We start from the raw sequence: 18,329 nt of genomic DNA on the forward strand, positions 1-18,329 counted from the left end.
GACGAGCGACCGAGCGATCGTTTCAAGTTCACCATTTTTCCCCGGGGTTCTTTTGCCTTCCTGTTGGCCGCATGCTGGGCCTGCTTCCGCCTGCACTATTCCCCCCACTTCTCGCTTTCTCTCTTTCCCTCTCATCGCTATGACAACAACTCGGCCAGGGATATGTCCGTCAACACAGTCGTGGCGGAGATGTCGGGAGTTTAAGGGACACCGGGACATGGAGACGAGGTTTTTGGGAGTACGGACGACGCTCGAACCTCCTAACGATCGTTTGTTGTCGGGGATGAGGTACGAGGGAGGTTCACTCACGTCCTTCGCACGGCCAGAGAGAATGCAGAGAAGGAGAAGGAGAAGCGCATTGCTTCACGGCACACTATCTCGACTCGACTGGCCAACCGATAATCGAAGTGACAGAGCATCATCGCGGGTCTCGCAGCCTCACTGCTGCACTCCGTTCGGCCCGGCCAAACCCAGCCAGCAACCCGGCCAGCAACCCAAAACAAAACAAGAAAAAAAGGTTGGCCGCGATGAAGGCGGAAGGAGGGCGCATAATTTATGCTCTATTTTGACACTTTTATTCGGACCATTTGTCATGACCGGTGGCCCGGGGACATGTGCTTCCCGGTTCTCCGTCATTAGTTGGTTTCCCACTTTCCCAGCAGCAGTCCGGGCAGCTCGGGCAGCTCCGGGCACAAGAAAAACCCCATAATCGGAGTCATTTTTCCAACATCCAACTTCGCTTTCACGCACTCTCGATCTCTCGCTCTCTCGCTCTGTCCTTCTGTTGATGAGCTGCCCGCTTCAAAAGTCTGTCGCTGTGGCCTCTCGGTGTCTCTCGGTTTCGCTCGTCTTGGACGGTGCCAAACAGCTTTGATCACGATGCAAATGTCACAGCGGGCATCGGGAACGCGCGTCACTGGCGGTCGGCCAACATCGGCAGGGCAAAATACCCAAACTGCAACACGACACGCCACCACCAGCGGGATGGTTCCGAACGACCGATGGAAAAGAGAAAAGAGAAGCGATAAAACGCGAGAAAATTGAGTGCATCTGCTGCTTGGTGCTACTGATGCGGCTGTTGCTGTTGGTATCAGCGATCGCGATCAGCGCAAAGAGTGGAAGGCTGACGTGTGGCTTACAGTTACGACCTCACACATCCTTCCACGAGCCTGGTGCGCTGAAGCGTGGAAGTGAGGAAAGTTTATGTTTTCCCTTCCGCAACTCTCCGCCGTTCGACAGCCTCGTGGTTTTCCGGTGCTGTTGCCAAGGCGAACATGGAAATGGACCCACTGCACCGCAGGCAATGTCCTTCTTCTTCGTGTCGAGTGTGTGTGTGTGTGTCGGTCCCGATCCCATGGGAATTGTTTATCCTTGTTGCGGCCACATCTAGCATCCATCGTGCAAGGCGAAACCCTTTTCTAAAAACCCTCGAGAGCATAACAAATTGTTACAAACAGAGCGGCGATCCTTGCGATGGCGTATTGGTGTTGTTCGTTGGTGTTAAGGCCCAGGGCTTAAGGTAAACAGGCCGGTCGATTGCCAGGACCTACCAAAGAGTGTGCTGCGAAGAGAAGGAAACGATGATGATCACCAGCACCCTGCCGGTTCGTGAAAAGCGTCATCTTCCACTTGAGAAGACAGATGACAGGCCACACAGGCGCATGGGAAGGGAAAGTAAAGAAAAGCAGGCAAGATAACGCAAGGCCCCGCTACTTGGAGAACGATACACAGTCCTGTTTAAAAGTTAAAATAAAACTCAGGGTGCACCGTGATGGCGTGGTGATAACGGCGCCATAAAAGGATCACGGACACGGATTTTCACTCGTCTGCTCTCGAGAAAGGCGTAGAAACGGTTTTCACGCATCGAATCGCAACCCATGCCGTCATATAACCTCGTCTTATGGTTACGGAATTCGAGGCTACCACGGAAAACTGTTACCCTTTTTCTCCGTCATGACTGATGTCTCATGAGAGAGAAGGTGGTGCTGTAACAGAGTAGAAGACTAATTAGCAGAGGAGCCAGCTGAAGTCGAGCTGAACATTAAGCTTATCCCGACGCCGATCGGTTGTGGCGTCAGCTAACGATACCACGAACGGTGTCGGGCCTAACGCGTGACGGTGGATCAACGTCAATCATAATCGGAGGCGCATGTCAATCACGGTCGACGGATGTATGTTGCAGGTTTCTTCGCCGAGCGATATGAACGCCGCTGCTGGTAGGATGTAATACACACCGCGGTTGAGCACTCGAAAACTCATCGTTGAACGTTGGTTTAAATGATTTACACCTGAGCAACAAATTTAAAGCTGCGGTTAAAATCCTGTTTAATAGTATCGACCGAAATTAGGATAATATGCAGTATATAATTCTATGATAAATGTAGCTTCACTAATTGTAGCAAGGGAAATAGAAAAAGTTATGCGTTAGAGTTTTTTTTATATGTTCAGGAGAAAAAAGCGAAGAAGTGGCAGTTTCTATCAAATTTCTAAATAATTTCAATTATGTAAATTGGTTTTGATCGAATTTTCCCAGATTTACAGGACTTTCATACCCCTGCATCTTTATGAGGTTTCTAACGAATTATCTAATAACTTTTACACATTTTCGACCACCTTAAAAGATTCATTAATTAAGGAAAAATCAGATACCCACGAAAAGTTATAAACTACCTGTGGAAAAATCAATTTTCCCGGGGAAAACGCGATCACCTTAGCAGCATGTGTTTGAAAAAAGCTCAGCGACACTAGCGTCACCTAGGCAGCGAGCTTTGAAAATACAATGTATTTTCTCTCTCTTTCTCTCTCTCTTTTTACTTCTTCTCTCTCTTTTGAGCGGAACCGCCTGTACTCTGATTTACAAGTCTTTTACTTTCTCTGTTGACTGCAGAATGCGTATTAAACTACATTTCAACGCATTGCAACTCTCGAGTATTATGATCTTCACACTCACTAATCCTCCTTGCTCATATCCGCTGCCCATTAAACAGAACCGTCCTAAGCGTAATAGTAGATCCCAATACAACGCCCGCAACTCATTGCAATACCGACTGGAGGAAAACCGAAGAAATCCCTCGCAGTGTTTTGCTGCGATCGCTAACAGTAGAACAATAACTCCATATTCACAACAATAAGAAATTCTACCAAACATATAATTGCGACGAAATGTAACCCGCAAAAAAGATTGAATATAACATGGAAACTCCAACATATGTTTCCCTTTTCATTGTACTGACACGAAGATTGAATCATAGTCCAACATCCGTTTGGTAAGTCGAGCGAGAGAGTCAAGCGCCGGGGGCGTTTTTCAAAGGGTCAAAGCGTTTAACAGCTCGACTACCATCGTAATCACTTCAGTCGCACGCTACGCGCTGCGAGAATTGAATTTTTAATCCATGTTGAACAGCCCAACATCAAAGCAGCATTTATCATCCCGCCCGGTCGGATTCGCCGAAGGGTAACTAACCATTTGACCATGAGGGCGAGTAGAAAAATGAAAATCAGATCTCTTGTCACCGTTACTGCGCTACCGTACCGGTGACTCACTGTAGCGCGCGCACCCGCTTTGTGCGTTGCCCCGACCATTTTGCTACTTTCGAAGCCATAAAGCCTATACGACTACAAAGACTATACGCATCTAACGGTTTGATCGAAGGTTTGCATTTCATTGATTTCGAGACATGTTCCCCGAATCACCACCGTTCGTGCGAGCGATCGATCAGAGTCACCGCCTAATAGAGTGATATTAAAATTCAACATGTCGCCAAAGGGCAAAGAACGGCCGAGAGTGAAATCGGTTGATTTTTGGGTTACATAGGAAACATGTGCGGTTGCGATGCTGTCCAAATCAAACATCACTGCCGAATAGATAGGGAGGGGGGGGGGGGGGTGCAACCTTGTCCAGAGCCCTTCACTGGCCGCCCGCGTACTACTCGAACTCGGGCTCGGAATCGAAGGATTTTGGGGCAGAGGGTTACCGATGCAATGCTGCCGTTCGACAGCGAAGATGATGATGCCCACCAATAACCACAATCAACCTTAACTCTTCAGAAAAAACACTGATGGTTTCGATTTTCATTAAAATCCCAACATGATGTGGCAACTCATCGCTGGACACGAGTCGTACGACAACGGTCCAACGATCAAATCCGCTTTTCATGGTGAAGGTCACTAGACCGGATCGTGCATTTTCGGTGGAAGCCGAGTGGGACCGGCACGTGAAATATTATTGTTCGCTATCCGATCCGCCGACATCGTAGACTTGATGCGCGTACCATTCGCGTCGATAGTGCCGCAATAATGGGTGCAGCAGCCAATCGCACCGCCGGCACGATGCAGCATGCCGCTTCGGCTCATTTACATAACTTCTTTTTCAGCCCATTATAACGATACAGCCACGAGCATAAGGCTCGATTTGCTTGGAAAAACCCAGCAGAATCATGTGAAACACGCGCTCGAATCTGGCAGCGAAGCGGCTTCTTCGCTTTTTTCCGGAATCGTGGATGTAGGCGCGATTTAGCAGTTATGCGACCCTCACTGCTGGAAGTCACTTCATTCGCTAGCAACATTTTTGCAAACATGGTGAAGAGCCACCGCGGGCACTGAAGCTGATTTGCATAGTGGTATTTTTGGTCGCCAGCTTCGAATGTATGGCGGTGATGTGCTAGACGCTAGCATATCAGCGAAAGGGTTTGCTAAAATCCTGACCAGACGTCCCAACGCCCGGGATCAGGTAAGCGAAGCAACGAGGGAGAGAAAACCAGAGATGAAGCATCGTTCACAATCTGATTGCCACATAAATGGCGGACAGGCGGTTTTTGAATGTCAATGAAACGAAAACCAACCAGACTTAAGAAGATGAGCTGTTGAACTCGTTTCGCCAAAAAACCCCGAGCCGTCTGCTTGCCTGCAGTCAGTTTGCGAAAAGACGGTAGAGACCCAGCCGGAAGTCAGCTCTTTCGTTACTTGCCAGAAAGTTCTAAAACCGAAACCATCATATGGAGACATTTTTAGTGTTTGGAACGAGCGGAACGGGAAATTTTAATATTCTGAGACCATTCTGGGAGCTGGAAATCACGGATCGGCGACAAATCACCTCAGGAGTTTTATTTTTAACTTTTCAAACATGCAGAACCCGTTTAACCTAGGGTTTTTCCATTTTCGGTTTCCAATACTACCACTTGAGCTATGCATTCAACGGACCGTCGTATAATCGTTCAATATGCAAAGCAAGACGAGCAAACAAGACAGATAAAATCCAAATTATCTTAAAGTTCTTAAACATTGAATATGTTTCCGGACAAACACCGTCATCCTCCTTGGAGTATCTTCGAGAATGTCGTTACTTCATCTCAAACTGGGCTAAGAAGACGTTCTCTATCTTTCTGGAACACCTAACTTGAAATACACACACGCGCACACCTCAGCAATGAGCAATCGTATTGGTTCCGTATCGCATGAGAGTCATTAGAACTGACGTCAATGTTTAATGGCTGTCGCGGAAGCTATCGACTCACGAATCCGAAACCGGTGTTTCATGCGTGATTGAAAGCAATCACCGAAGAATTTACCAAGCATACAGCTCAGGCTGCGTCTAGCATGATACGCCGCATGATAGTATTCACATTGTTCTGAAACACAAGGACACCTGAAAAACTGGTTCCGGCGAATAAGTTGCACTTCGTTATATTGGATATCCATTTCCAAAATGAAAAACTCATGCCTCAACCGAACAATCCATTAGATATTCGAAAAGGTCTACATTCTATTGCATACCCAATGGGATACATTTTTTTTTTTGCATCATAAGCACGGTAGCAACGTACTACACGCGTCCCTGAAATGCGAAATAACATTGTGCAATGCACCGTGTATTTACAAATAGACAGAATGAGTGTAGCAAACTAGATCGAATGACTGGGAAGTTTCGAGCTGGCAAGTATAGGTTACACCGCGCGATGATGCTACAGGACACGGATATCGTCTAATTATGGATCAAAAAATCTCAATGACGCAAACTGATGGTGAATTTTAAGCACGCCATCCGGCAGTGGTTTGGACCTCTGGCTCCTTTGCTCCATTACGCCTAAACGAGACACACACGTATACGCAAAAACTGTACATGTTTTTTATACCCCACAAATGATCCTACTGTTTTGCCGTCACTGTAAGATGATCGTTTCGATCACCTTCCCCCATCCTCTCCCCCATCCTCTCCCCCATTCTACTCCACCTTCTTGCTCTCCCCTATCTCCTATGGTTCACCAAATGAACTATTGACGATTTTATGATTACCTCGAGCGTTGTGTGTGTTTTTTTTTGCGTCCAACGGCAATGGCCGGCAGATCTTCACAGTCGAGAGCAAACTGCTTGGTATGCAGCGTCATTCGTCAGGCGCGTCTTGGACGCAGCGTACACACTAAACAGACGTAACTATTTGTCCGTTGAACCGTACCTTGTCCCGTACTAAGCGATCCGGTTGCCCGTCCTCTATCAAGATCAAGGCAAGAACAAAGGAAGTGACATGAATGGAGATGGTATGACGTTGGGGTAACGTCAAATTTCAATAAACCAACCATCCCTCGTGAACCATATCACCAGGGTCAGCTGATCTCCGACCAGAGCACACTGTGGCTCTCGTCACACTTTTCTCAAAACACGAAAGTCCAAATTAATGCTGCTAATCCGAAACCGTATGTTGTCATAGTGTTGTCCTCAGAGCAACCAGCACCGTGCGTGACGGTCACCTACACGATACGGTCTGCTAGATCTCCTCCAGTATGTCTCAACACGGCCTGTGTACTACAACCAGTGACAGTCTCTTCCTCTAGCAGCGCGACCACATCTCCGCAGAGAGGTGAAGCTAATTTAGCAATTTCCATGAATTAAAAGCGGATCGCAGAGCTTCTTGCTGGATGTTGCAACCAATATAAAATTTAAAAAACGGAAATAACTATAAAAAAAATTAACACCGAAACGCTTTGCAGTAAGGCCAAGTCACCTAACAGTATTTGCTTAATCGAGCGCGCTTCCTATTTGCCCACATGGCTGCTTCAGCTTCAGTGTAAACGATCGTTCGATCTTCGTTCCGAATCATTGCCCCACTAAAAGGCACGCTGGGAACAACAGTAACGGTCGTCCCGGTTACAAGTACAAGTGTAAATTGGGGACACTGTTTTGGGGTGGACCTGCACCGCTAGCCAAGTGTTTGCGTTCTTGATCGGGCAAACCCAGTGTGCCGCCTCGGCAGATCCTCTGGCCCCGTGCAAACTGCACGCGAGTCCAATGCTGATGATGTCACTCCCGAAAATGAAAACTTTCCAGAAGGGAGCAGGAAATGGAAGAGCGAACAGAAGGGAGAAAGAAAGAGAAAGAGAGAGAGAGCAAGAGAGAGAGAAAGAGAGCGAAGGAAGAAAACAGCATTTCATGTGGAGTATTTGTCTTACCAGAAATTTCTACCAATCCTTTTATGTATGTAGGTAATACTATACCCCACGCTTGGTACCATTGGATCATTTCGACCATTAATTGCCCGTGCACGAGAGAGAAACACGTTGAACCATCGAATCAATTACAAGTGATTCTCAGCCTCGATAGAAAATTCTACCAATCCTTTTATGTTTCGGTTGTTTAGAAATTTCTACCAATCCTTTTATGTATGTAGGTAATACTATACCCCACGCTTGGTACCATTGGATCATTTCGACCATTAATTGCCCGTGCACGAGAGAGAAACACGTTGAACCATCGAATCAATTACAAGTGATTCTCAGCCTCGATATCGATACCAACACTCAAGCACCCCAGCGGAGAGACAACGATCGATCGTCTCATCTCGACCCGGGCCAAAGGTCGCCAAAGGCTCGTCCGATCCCTCAAATCCAAATCCAATACCTTGTCGTCTAACCGAACGGCCGAAACCGCCGAATTTGCCAAACGTTGCTCAGCCCCGGCACTAGCTATTAACGGTGGCGGTCGGGGGATGTGGTGTGGTGTGTGGCATCGAGGGCCCGATAGGTGCGCACCATCCACCTCGGACGCTAGTTCGCCAGTTCTCTGTCAGCGGTCGACCAGTACGGGTGGTCAGCAGCGCCTTCACCTCAGCAACACCAGCAGCAACAGCAACAATAACAACAAAGGCGCAGTAGTGTGACGTTGGTGAAAATCGTTGGTTAATTGAACGTGTTGTGGAAACCATCCTGCGGGCGAATCGCTTTTGGCAGGGGACTTTCTATGATCGACCGTCAAACGTGGGTGAAAACCGGTGGCTGTGGCGTGCTCTCGGTGCCTGTGAACAGTGCGATCCTCAGTGCTTCAGTGAGAAGGTGTTGATAAAACAATTAGCAAACGTTAGTGCATCCGAAGTCTCGGCCTCTGCCAGCCACAGGAAGGGTGGCAATTGCGCCATCCAAGTGCAGCACTAGATCCTGCTGCACATACAGCCGGAGATAGAGCAGGAGATAAATAGATAGAGAGAGGGAGAGAGAGAGATCCATCAGCCGTGTTGTAACAGTGAAATCGCGAAACCTAGCCAGCCAGTGGTGTGAAAACACAAGACGCGCGCACGGCCATCAAAATGTCGGACATAAGTGCGTTCTATCGGGACAAGGTGGTGTTCGTGACCGGTGGCACTGGATTCATCGGGAAGATCGTGGTGGAAAAGCTGCTTCGGTAAGCAAAACATCGCGCCATTTTAAACAACCCTTTTTCGTCCGGCCGGCCTTTGTTTTGCCCAATTCATTGCGCATTGTTTTACATTCCACAATGACAATTCCGGACCCGCCAGGCCCGCTTCGAACTCGGACCCGGAACAGCTGGTTTTTTGGTTGGCTTTCATGTCGTTAGTGTTCCCTCGCAACCTCAACCGACCTGCCAGTTTGCAAATGGTTTTCCGTCGTTCGGTAGTTTTGCACAAAGCCAGAGAGAGAGAGAGAAAAAGAAAGAGAAAGAGGGAGAGAGAGAGTGATACAGATTAAAAGGGAAAGATGGCAGAAAAGGTGGAACAAAGAGACATGGAGAGACCTACCCTTCCTCTTGCTTGGTCGCCATGACAACGTCACCCCACCACCTCCCAAAAATCAGAAACAGGATAAACCCCAAAACGAAAACTAATTTTCTGTTTATTTCCCATTTCACTGTTTTCCCCCGGCTCGGCCCACCACCTTTCCGTTCGACAGTACCTGCGAAGTGAAGGAAGTCATTCTGATGGTGCGCGAAAAGAAGAACACGCAGCCGGAGCAGCGCATCAAGACGCTCTGCTCGTCGCCGGTAAGTAGTGCGGCGGTAATACCGACCAGCAGGGCAGCAGCATGGCTTGATCACTTGGTTCGGAAACTCGGAACATCCGATCGCCCCCCGTTGCCATGATGCAATGCCATCAGATCTTAGCGGTGAACATCTTCGATAGTGAATGTTTCGAAAGAGCCACTCGCTTTGGTCGAAAACGAAACGCGAGCTTCCATGCGCTACGAATCGAGGGAATTAATCTTTTTGGCCATTGACTTTTGGCCACCAAGCGGCAAACACCTGCGTTGGCTAAGCCCGAGCCCAAAAGCCGCAGCAGCAGCTGCTGCTGCTGCTGCTGAAGGGCCACAAGCAGATTAAATGGATTTTCCGGTCGATCGAAGTCGATGCCAGATCATTTTACTATCACGAGGTTGATGAACGAGTGAAAGAAGATATCCTTTGGTTAACATACCGTTTCGTCTAGGCTCTGGTCGTTGATTTGCTGATTTAATAGCACTAGCGACGCGGTGATTAACTTTCTTCTACGTAAATCGTTATTTCACGAAAGTAGAGAGCACAACACTGACTGACTGATTTGTGGCTGCTGTTTACGTACCATGAAATGGCCCAATGGTTACTTTGTTTAAGTCCCTTTTGGTTGCTAAGGTTGCTTAGATGACATCGTCATCGCCACATTTGGATCAACAACAGTCAATCGCTGCGCGATATTTGGATGGACGAATTTTATTGAAAGGGAAAGCTTACACGAGAATGAATGGTTGAAATATTGGAATCAGCTGTGTAATGGTGGACCTTGTAAAACCCTCAAAGAGTGTCATAAACCCTGACCATCCTAGCGTCACCATTGGAAGGGTGAACTGATTTTCCACAACACATTTCCCCGCATCTCGTTTCATCTTTTTCCTCACTTTCGACCCACGGCGGTTTTGGCGTTGTTGCTGCTGTCCAGCAAATAGCACCACCGCCATCACGCTTCTGTCCGCTTGACCCCACGGGTAGGTAGAGGCGGTTCCGCACTCTGCACAGAGAGCGCTAGCAATTAACACGTGTTGCACAATTATTGATTATGCGACCACGGACGGACCGCCACGGACGGAACATGGGGATTATGGTGGAACGCATTTTTTTGTGGGGCAGCGTGGCGGTGTGTTCCCGCGCCGCACATCCCAATACTAAGCCGAATCGTGTTCGTGGTCACCGTCGAAAGGAAATCCAGTGGCCATCGGCGCACCACCAATAGAGTGGAGCGTTTGATGAAATTTCGTCGGGATTTCGAATGACAGACGAGCGTTGCGTATAGGCGGAGGTCGAACCGTTCGTTGCCAGCAAGGTCCGGCCAGCAGAGCGGATTGGCATTTTTGGTTTTCATTTATGAAACACCGGTCCACACCCAGCACATGTAGCCAGTGGTGGGCAGGTCAACATTAGCTTCCAAGGGGAGGAAGATTAGAAAAATACACACACGATTCACTTCACAAAAAGGAAGGAAAGCAGCTGGTGGCTTTTTGTGGTGGACGAACTGTGACCATCAACGAGACACACAAACGAAGCACGGATCAATGTTTGTACTGTTGCATCTCGCTGTAACTCGTCCCCATCATCATATCGCCCCTATGTGGACGCGCAGCCCTCGTCGCCGAGACTGCATCTCCGTTGGTCGCCATCGGCGGTAGACAGGTGGTGTTGCAACATCGCTCGACCTGCACACCGCACAAGGTTGCTGTATTAGAGCATGCTTTTGGCGTTAGACAGCGGTAACCGGTAGGCGTCCCTCCACTCTAGGCCCCACTAGGACGCCTGCTCACCGACTGAGCGATCATTCCGATCGTGATCCAGTTCTAGCTCCATGCTAGTGCGTGTGACGATGACGCTAATGGGTTTTGAACACGATTTTATTCGTTCTAAAATCAATTCCCTCGGACTCTGCACTCCCCTGTAGCCATTCCAGTAATTGAGAACGACCAACCGTCGGTCGTTGCTAGCTCAATGGTTACGCAAACGGCTCGAAGGGTTCAGAACGGTGACAGACTGTGGTGGTGTAGCTGAGCAGCCTACAGCTAACACGCATTGGCATTGGTACCAGTGCGTCACCTGTTGAGACGATGATAAATCGTTTCGAAGATGGAGAGCGTGGGGAAAAAACACTGGTTGAAAAATATTCCACATCGAATGGGAACACTCCATTCGCACGGTCTAGTCCGGTGGCGGGTCGCGAGGTGCTTGGTGTTGCCATCGCTATCGTTAAGTAGCATCGGCACACGTTCTCGCATATTCTCGGCTCACTACCGACGCCCGACACGACATGCTGGCGTCTCATTGCTCTGCCAAATCTATAACGACCGGCAATACCAATAACAAACAGCAAATGGGGTTTCTCGCTTATGGTGAAGTCGTTTGTTTTTGCGCGAGCGTGCGAGCGACCGAGGCGCGCGTTGAATGATATAAAGCGGTTTTTTTGTTCGTTTTCACACGGATCAGCATCACCGATTCTCGTCACCATCATCATTATCATCATCATCAGTGGCACCAGTAGATTCGCTGAATAGTGATGATACTGACAATTCCTTCAGCTCCCCAGCTTCATTGTTTGCGAGAAGAGTTACGGTCGGAAATTTCCCTGCATCCTGCTGATCGACGTAGCATGACACAGAGAAAGAGAGAGAGAGAGTGAGAGAGAGAGAGAGAAAGAGAGAGAGAGAGAAACAGAGAGAGAGAGAGAGAGAGAGAGAGATTGAATTTCAAAGTGTTTACGTCCATTAATCAGAAACATCATTAGCCTTCGCTTGCCGGCAGTTACCGAACGACGAAGTGCCTTACATTAACCGTATCCACATTAGCAATTTAGCTTTAATCAGCTGGCCAAGCCGTCGCCGTCGCCGTCGCCGTGACCCGTCTTTGGGACATCAATTGAAGAAGCACAACAAAAAAAGCTTTCTTCACGTTGTCCAACGTATTTGATACCCCCGACCGAAAGCGAACTTACATCAGTCGCACCTCAAGCGTCCCAGCTAATGATTGGTGGCCCTATAACTGCGACGATCGACGATTAGAATTTATTATTTTACTAGTCACTCACTTTTATGATTTCATCGCAACACACACAAGAGTCAAGACGTTCAACAAGCGTGTCAGACGTTGCTAACAGCCGTTCCGCTCGGTTGTACTCGGCCATCACTGATAGCTTGCCCTCGGTGTGTAAGGAAGCCGGCGTTGTCGCCATTTGGCCATTCCACCGAAAAAGACCCGAGCGGCTAGAGATGCAATATCGCTACCACACACACACACTCCTGCCGAGCGGTCAGCTCTCACATCATTGGTAAATCCTTTGCTTCCGTAACAATGGCTGAGCGCCGAAAAAATAAACCCCACAAAAAAAAAACACGCGATTGACACGCAACGTGAAAGTGGATGATTAAAGACGCTCTGGGCAGAGAGGAACAAAACCGAAACGAAAAAAAAAAACAGATAATATTTTCTTACTCGCCGACCGCGACTCCGCCGCAACGCCACACCGCACTTCCAAACCCCACGGCCTGTGTTCGTGGTGGTAGTGGTAGGAGCGCTGGGCTGATATTTGCTGGTCGGATGTCAAGAAAATGGTGCGATTATGTGATCACTCACCATGGATCTACCACCTAGCCGACCCTGACTCGGTCCGCCATGCCTCCCCTTGTGTTCAGTACGATGGCACGACCCCGCCTCCCTTCGTATCCCTTACCCTTTCGCTTCGCCATTCATCCCACCGAGGGTTACGAGGTGGCAGAAGCGACCGATGTGATGTGTGTGCATTTCGCAAACCTCGACCTGGGTCAATCGCGCAACGCAACGAGCGCACCGAAAACAACATAACGCGCGTTCCGAGTTGACCAGCAACGCCGTATCGCGTGTCACTGGAGAGCATCCCCCTACATCCGCTATTACCACTGCCGGTGACGACGACGACAACGACGACGACACTTTCAATGGCCCATTGAACCATATATTTATGTGACAGACTTGAGGCCACCCACTCGAATAACTCAACGATTGCCACGCGTGCGCAGTCACACTAGGCTGTCGATCGACACTCAAGGGGTAACCCTGTCACGACGACACTTCTATCCGTCAGCAACGCGGGCTACCTGTGCTTGTGTTTGGTTTGCTTATCGCGATTATGAGATCTACTTGGACTAAAAGCCTTCCGTCGCCATCGTGATTGAATGTTAAGTGCAAGTGCAAACGTATCGCACGCTTTTGGATACTAACGTCGACAAATGTCGCCAAAATAATGTGCGCGATTGTTTATTATTGTTTTCTTTTTTGGAGGTACCGAATTTTTGTGTCAAAAACGGGAACTGCTGCTGCTGCCCCGAGACCGTTAGATGGGAAGATGAAGTTCCATAACGAGCAACCACGTCGGGTGTGCGTTATGCTGATCATGCAGCGTACCTCAACGTGCTGCTCCTTACCTTACTTACGTGCTTTTTGCATTCGGTCACAACAAACGGCACCACGGGTCATGTTTGCTGTCGTCGTCGTCGTCGTCGTCGTCGTCGTCGTCGTCGTCTCCTGCGGCACACTTTTCAGGACAGTTTGGGCCGCCAACCAATGGCACACCAATGGTGTGAGCGTGCTGGTGCCCGATAGATCGGCCGGACCACGGAGGTGTCGAAGTCGGGCCAATCGTGACTGTCAAATCAATGTTTTTGGGTATTGCGTTACCGGGTTGCCGGGGTCAAAACCGAGCTGTTAAATCTTAGGCAATGTTTGCCAGCTCTTTCACTCTGTCTTTTACTGTCCCTCTCCCACACTTTCTATCTCTTCTTCATCTCATCTCTCCACACTCCGTCCGTCGTGTGGACCAACAGCAACAAAACATTGAACTGGAAAAAATGCGGCCCTGAAGCTAGTAGCCGCAGCGAAAGTGAACGACGCCATCGGCTTTTCGCACTATTCTTGGTTACATCAAGGGTCGAAGGTTATGTGAGCATCGATGTAGTGCCCAGTCGATGATGCTGACCTTTGATGATTGATGGTTTCACCGGATGCGAACGGATGCGCTGGTTTGGCGCCATCCCTTTGGTTTACAGATTAGGTTTAACCGTACGCAATACTTAAGCAGCAATTCACTTAACGTTCAGGGTCTTACGCTGCGGTACCACCGTAGCCCCAGGCGTCGCCATCCGACGCTGGACCAAATATTAAACCGCGACCTTGGTATCCATTTTTGATCGCCGTCGAAACGATTGTCGGTGACGTCGGAGCCGCCTGCCCCGCAAGCACGTACCGGAAACGATTTGAGAAATGATTACGTGCCGACCTCCCCCTCCCGACAGGACCGACAAACAAGTGTCGGTTCCTAACCCCCTGATCCGGTCCAGGAGTTTTTAGGGTCCAACTCAAACAGATCAACCTCTTCCGAAACCTCCCATCTTTCGTTCGGGTAGACAAACATTTATTAATGCCGGTTCGAGGTCAGGCGGCATTTGAAAGTTGTACAACGTGGTCTTCGGCGTTGTCAGTCGTCAGTCGTCAGTCGCCAGTCATCGACGGATTCGCTAAAGCAACGTTCAAGCATTCAAGTACGGTCGGGCTCCGAAAATGGATTCCTTGCTTTGCCGTGCACCCCATGGAAGCGAATCAGGAAGTACAGCGGGAGAATCTTAATTACCCAGCGCCGCCCCGTTCGTCGCAATTGCAAACGTCACAACTAGCACGGCGAGCGCAAAGGGGAATACAAATTCCGTGGCCGAGTCAATCAGCCAATCAGGCCTGTCCGCCTGGCACTAGATTCTTCTCTGTGAGCGTACTGGCGATCCGAGTAGAACCCAACGCCAGTTCTTGACCAGACGATCCGTGAATGTCAGATTGTGGTCAGGTGATTGTTATGAACATTCCTCTCACCTGTATCTGTATCGCCTGTATCAATCGCAATACGCATTTCACACATCAACGTATGGCGTGTTGCGACATTAAGACAACATAAGACCGTTGATAGAGATGTGAAAGATCTCGAAAATTCTGGTCTTCTTTATGGAAATACTGCAAGGTCACCATTCCGGGGGAACAAAACATCAAATCTCTAGCACCGGCAACCAACGAACTCAGCTGAACCTAGATGCTTCCATTGCCAAACACCCGAACTCGATATGTTAATGACGGGTCGATGGTCGGGCGGGTGGGAGCTGGCGCGGATACACCTTTCCACATCCACATCCGGACAGTAAAAGAAATCTTCGTATGACCTCGATCGATCGATCGATCGAGAAGATCACAATCCGGCTTCTTCCTGTACCCCCCTCCCCGCCCCCACCCCCCTTACTCCCCTCCAAAAAAACAAAATGAAGCTGAAATATAATCGCAAAAAAACATAAACAAAAAATCGCAAACTAATTTGCATAAACTTCCAGCCAGTCGTACCGGAACGGCCGATCCCCGTCCATTCTATGACGCACCGATACAAAATAGGCAAAAAAAAAAACATAATTCCATAAATTTCCTGTAGCATCTCTCGCCTAAGTTTTAGTGATAACTGCCACTCAACTGAGCAAAAAATTTATTCCGAAACAGCCCCAAAAACACGTTTCGGATCCGACTCGCGGATTCAGCAACAGGTTTTTTTTTTACAGGAAAGAAATTTCGCGAAACATTATCCGGGATTCGGACAAACTTGTTTGGCATCTCGTTGGCTTTCGAGGAGGTGGTGCTGCTGTTCGCGAAAGCATCGCGCTCCGCTATACTTCCATTAGGGCAAAAGTATCCTCAAGTTCAATTTGCAACCAGAACACCAGAACCAGAACACAGAATTCTACAGGGTGTGCATACATCGGTACATACACGACTTTATCTTAATCACATTATGCAGCTCACTGATAAGCGTTTGATGGTGTAAATCCAGTAGCAACGAGGTGCGAACGTTTTAGGACAATACGTTCCATTAACGCCTTGCACGAGAGGGAGAGACACACGAACAAGGACACCGTCCGACTTAACCGGTGTTTTACGGCGTCTTTTAATCGCGACATCGCGGAAGGCGCTCGTGTATTCGAGAATTATTCAAATGAATTCCGATTATTCCGCTTGTTCCGACCGGTCGGGTGGGGCAGGAATGTGTTACAGATTTTTTGCTCACACAGGGGCCAACGAACGACACTCGACACCTGTGTTTAGTAGGTCGGCGACCGAGACTTGAAATATGCAAAACCATGCATGTTGCGCGTGCTGGAACCATAATTCCATGCAGCCTTCATGTTTCCCTATGATTGACTGACTAAATCGGCCCTTCTGGACCCGTGAGTCCGAATCACAGCAAACGATTAATGTGCGTCAATTTGTGGCGTGGATTAGGTGTCAATTAATTAAAAGATGAAACAGCAACAAAGGTTACGAGATGGGTCTGGTTAAAAAGTCTCCCAAGGAACCTGTTTTTTTTTTTTTCTGGCGAGGAAGGTTCGCTATCGCACGGATTCCTCGTCTTCTCGAGGCATCCGCCACAAATTCCCGCACACCGTTGCGCTGCTTCGATTGCTGCATCTCTCTGGCAGTTCGGCCCACGGTACGGCCGCTGGCTCGAAGGTTCGATTGCACAAATGTATCGGGGCCAAAGGGCACTCGAATCCGGAATACCAAATCGTTATCGCTTCGACCACCTCAAAACCACACAGTTGCGACAGAACGCTAAGAGGCTGAAATCTTAGGTGATGATATTTCTCCCCCTTCTTTCTTTTATGATCCCGTTGACCGTGTGCGGTCGGCCGCCACCAAGCAGAGCTAATAGAAAAGGGCAAGAGTAGGACTACTAAAACTACTACTACTACTACTACTACTACGAATGCTCTTCGGCATCTTCGGTGGGTGACCGAATCCATCGGAATGCGCTGCGGAGTGCAGAGTGCCTTTCTTTTATATGGAGGTATTCGTTCGTCAACTCTGGCTGCTGCTGGCGGAGTGAGCGGATTCCCCTTTCGCGGTGACCCTTGAATGGCGGGTTGCTCCCTGGGACACCCAAGACCAAGCACTCACGCACGCATGCGCACCCACATGGGACTTTGGTGATCGGTCCGGTAAGACCTTTCGGTGGTGGCCACCGCTAATGACTGCCGAAATCTCCCCGACCTTAGAACTGGCCTATCGACTAACGAGGATCCGGTAACGAGGTGGTGGCGAGGGAAGAGAGGAGAACCCACCCCTGAGCACGTTACCCACCGGGCAGGTAACCTTCGCCACCAGTCGGGGCCAGTAGTCGTCGGCGTTGACGACGACGACGACGACGACGACGACGACGATGACTTAAAATCGCCCTGAAGCGTCGGCGTCAGCGACAGCATTCCGGTGTCGCCGTAGGCCTTACCAACCGGTCCCAGTAGGCACTCGTACCGTGTTTGACCTGACGTTCAGCGTTTTCTCAAAAACCTAGCATATTAGCCAACCAACTAGGCTTGCCTTCAGACACCACCGCTGGTGGTTGGTGGCTAGTGGCTAGTGGCTAGTGGTGGTGGTGGTAGTGGTGGTGATGATGCAGCGAGCGAAAACCAGTATGGGTCGTTGTGGGTTCTCGATCTTAGGCCCACCCTCAGGCCCGCTCACCCGAGTAAGCGCACGCGCCTGCTCTTTGCCTACTCGGATGCCCGCCGAAAGTCCGAAGACAATTTCTCGAACAGGGTCAAAGTTTGACAGACGTCGTCACCTCGGTAAAGAAATAGACAAAAAAAAAAGTTGGAATATTTATGTAGTAGCCACGCTGCGCTTTGTCACTATTTCTCATCCATATAATGCGTCGCTCCGCCAGCATAATATGCCGCGGTGTGCCGCGGTTGATAAATTACTGCCAAGCCCCGGACGACCTTCTGCATAAAAGTTGGCAGAAAATTTGGCAAACCCAGTGTGACGGCGGCCTCGGTGGCTGTGGGCGACGTAATGGGAAGACTGTAATGAAATGCACAAATTGGACAATAATCCGTGTAACCCGGCGACGTGTATCTCGTCTAGCAGATGCGCTCCGGTGCCTCTCGTGGTCGGTCGCGTGATTTATTTGGACACCGCAACCACGGCCCACGGATGTCATTATACGGTGGAATTCCGTTCCATTCCGAAACACTAGCAGAAAC

At 49.1% G+C, this 18,329-nt stretch overlaps 1 protein-coding gene across 1 annotated transcript in view; it reads left to right on the forward strand.

Moving 5' to 3' along the window:
- The first annotated feature begins 8,064 nt into the window (after positions 1-8,064).
- Positions 8,065-18,329, forward strand: part of LOC125952623 (fatty acyl-CoA reductase 1-like) — a 15,207-nt gene continuing 4,942 nt past the window's right edge. Inside the window, exons 1-2 of the mRNA XM_049682214.1 lie at positions 8,065-8,667; positions 9,174-9,264. Of these exons, the coding sequence (XP_049538171.1) occupies positions 8,573-8,667; positions 9,174-9,264 (186 nt within the window). The 5' untranslated portion in view covers positions 8,065-8,572. The remainder of the gene's footprint in view (positions 8,668-9,173; positions 9,265-18,329) is intronic.

The sequence above is a fragment of the Anopheles darlingi genome, chromosome 2 (genome assembly GCF_943734745.1).
Source record: "Anopheles darlingi chromosome 2, idAnoDarlMG_H_01, whole genome shotgun sequence".
In the NCBI taxonomy this organism is placed as follows: domain Eukaryota; kingdom Metazoa; phylum Arthropoda; class Insecta; order Diptera; family Culicidae; genus Anopheles; species Anopheles darlingi.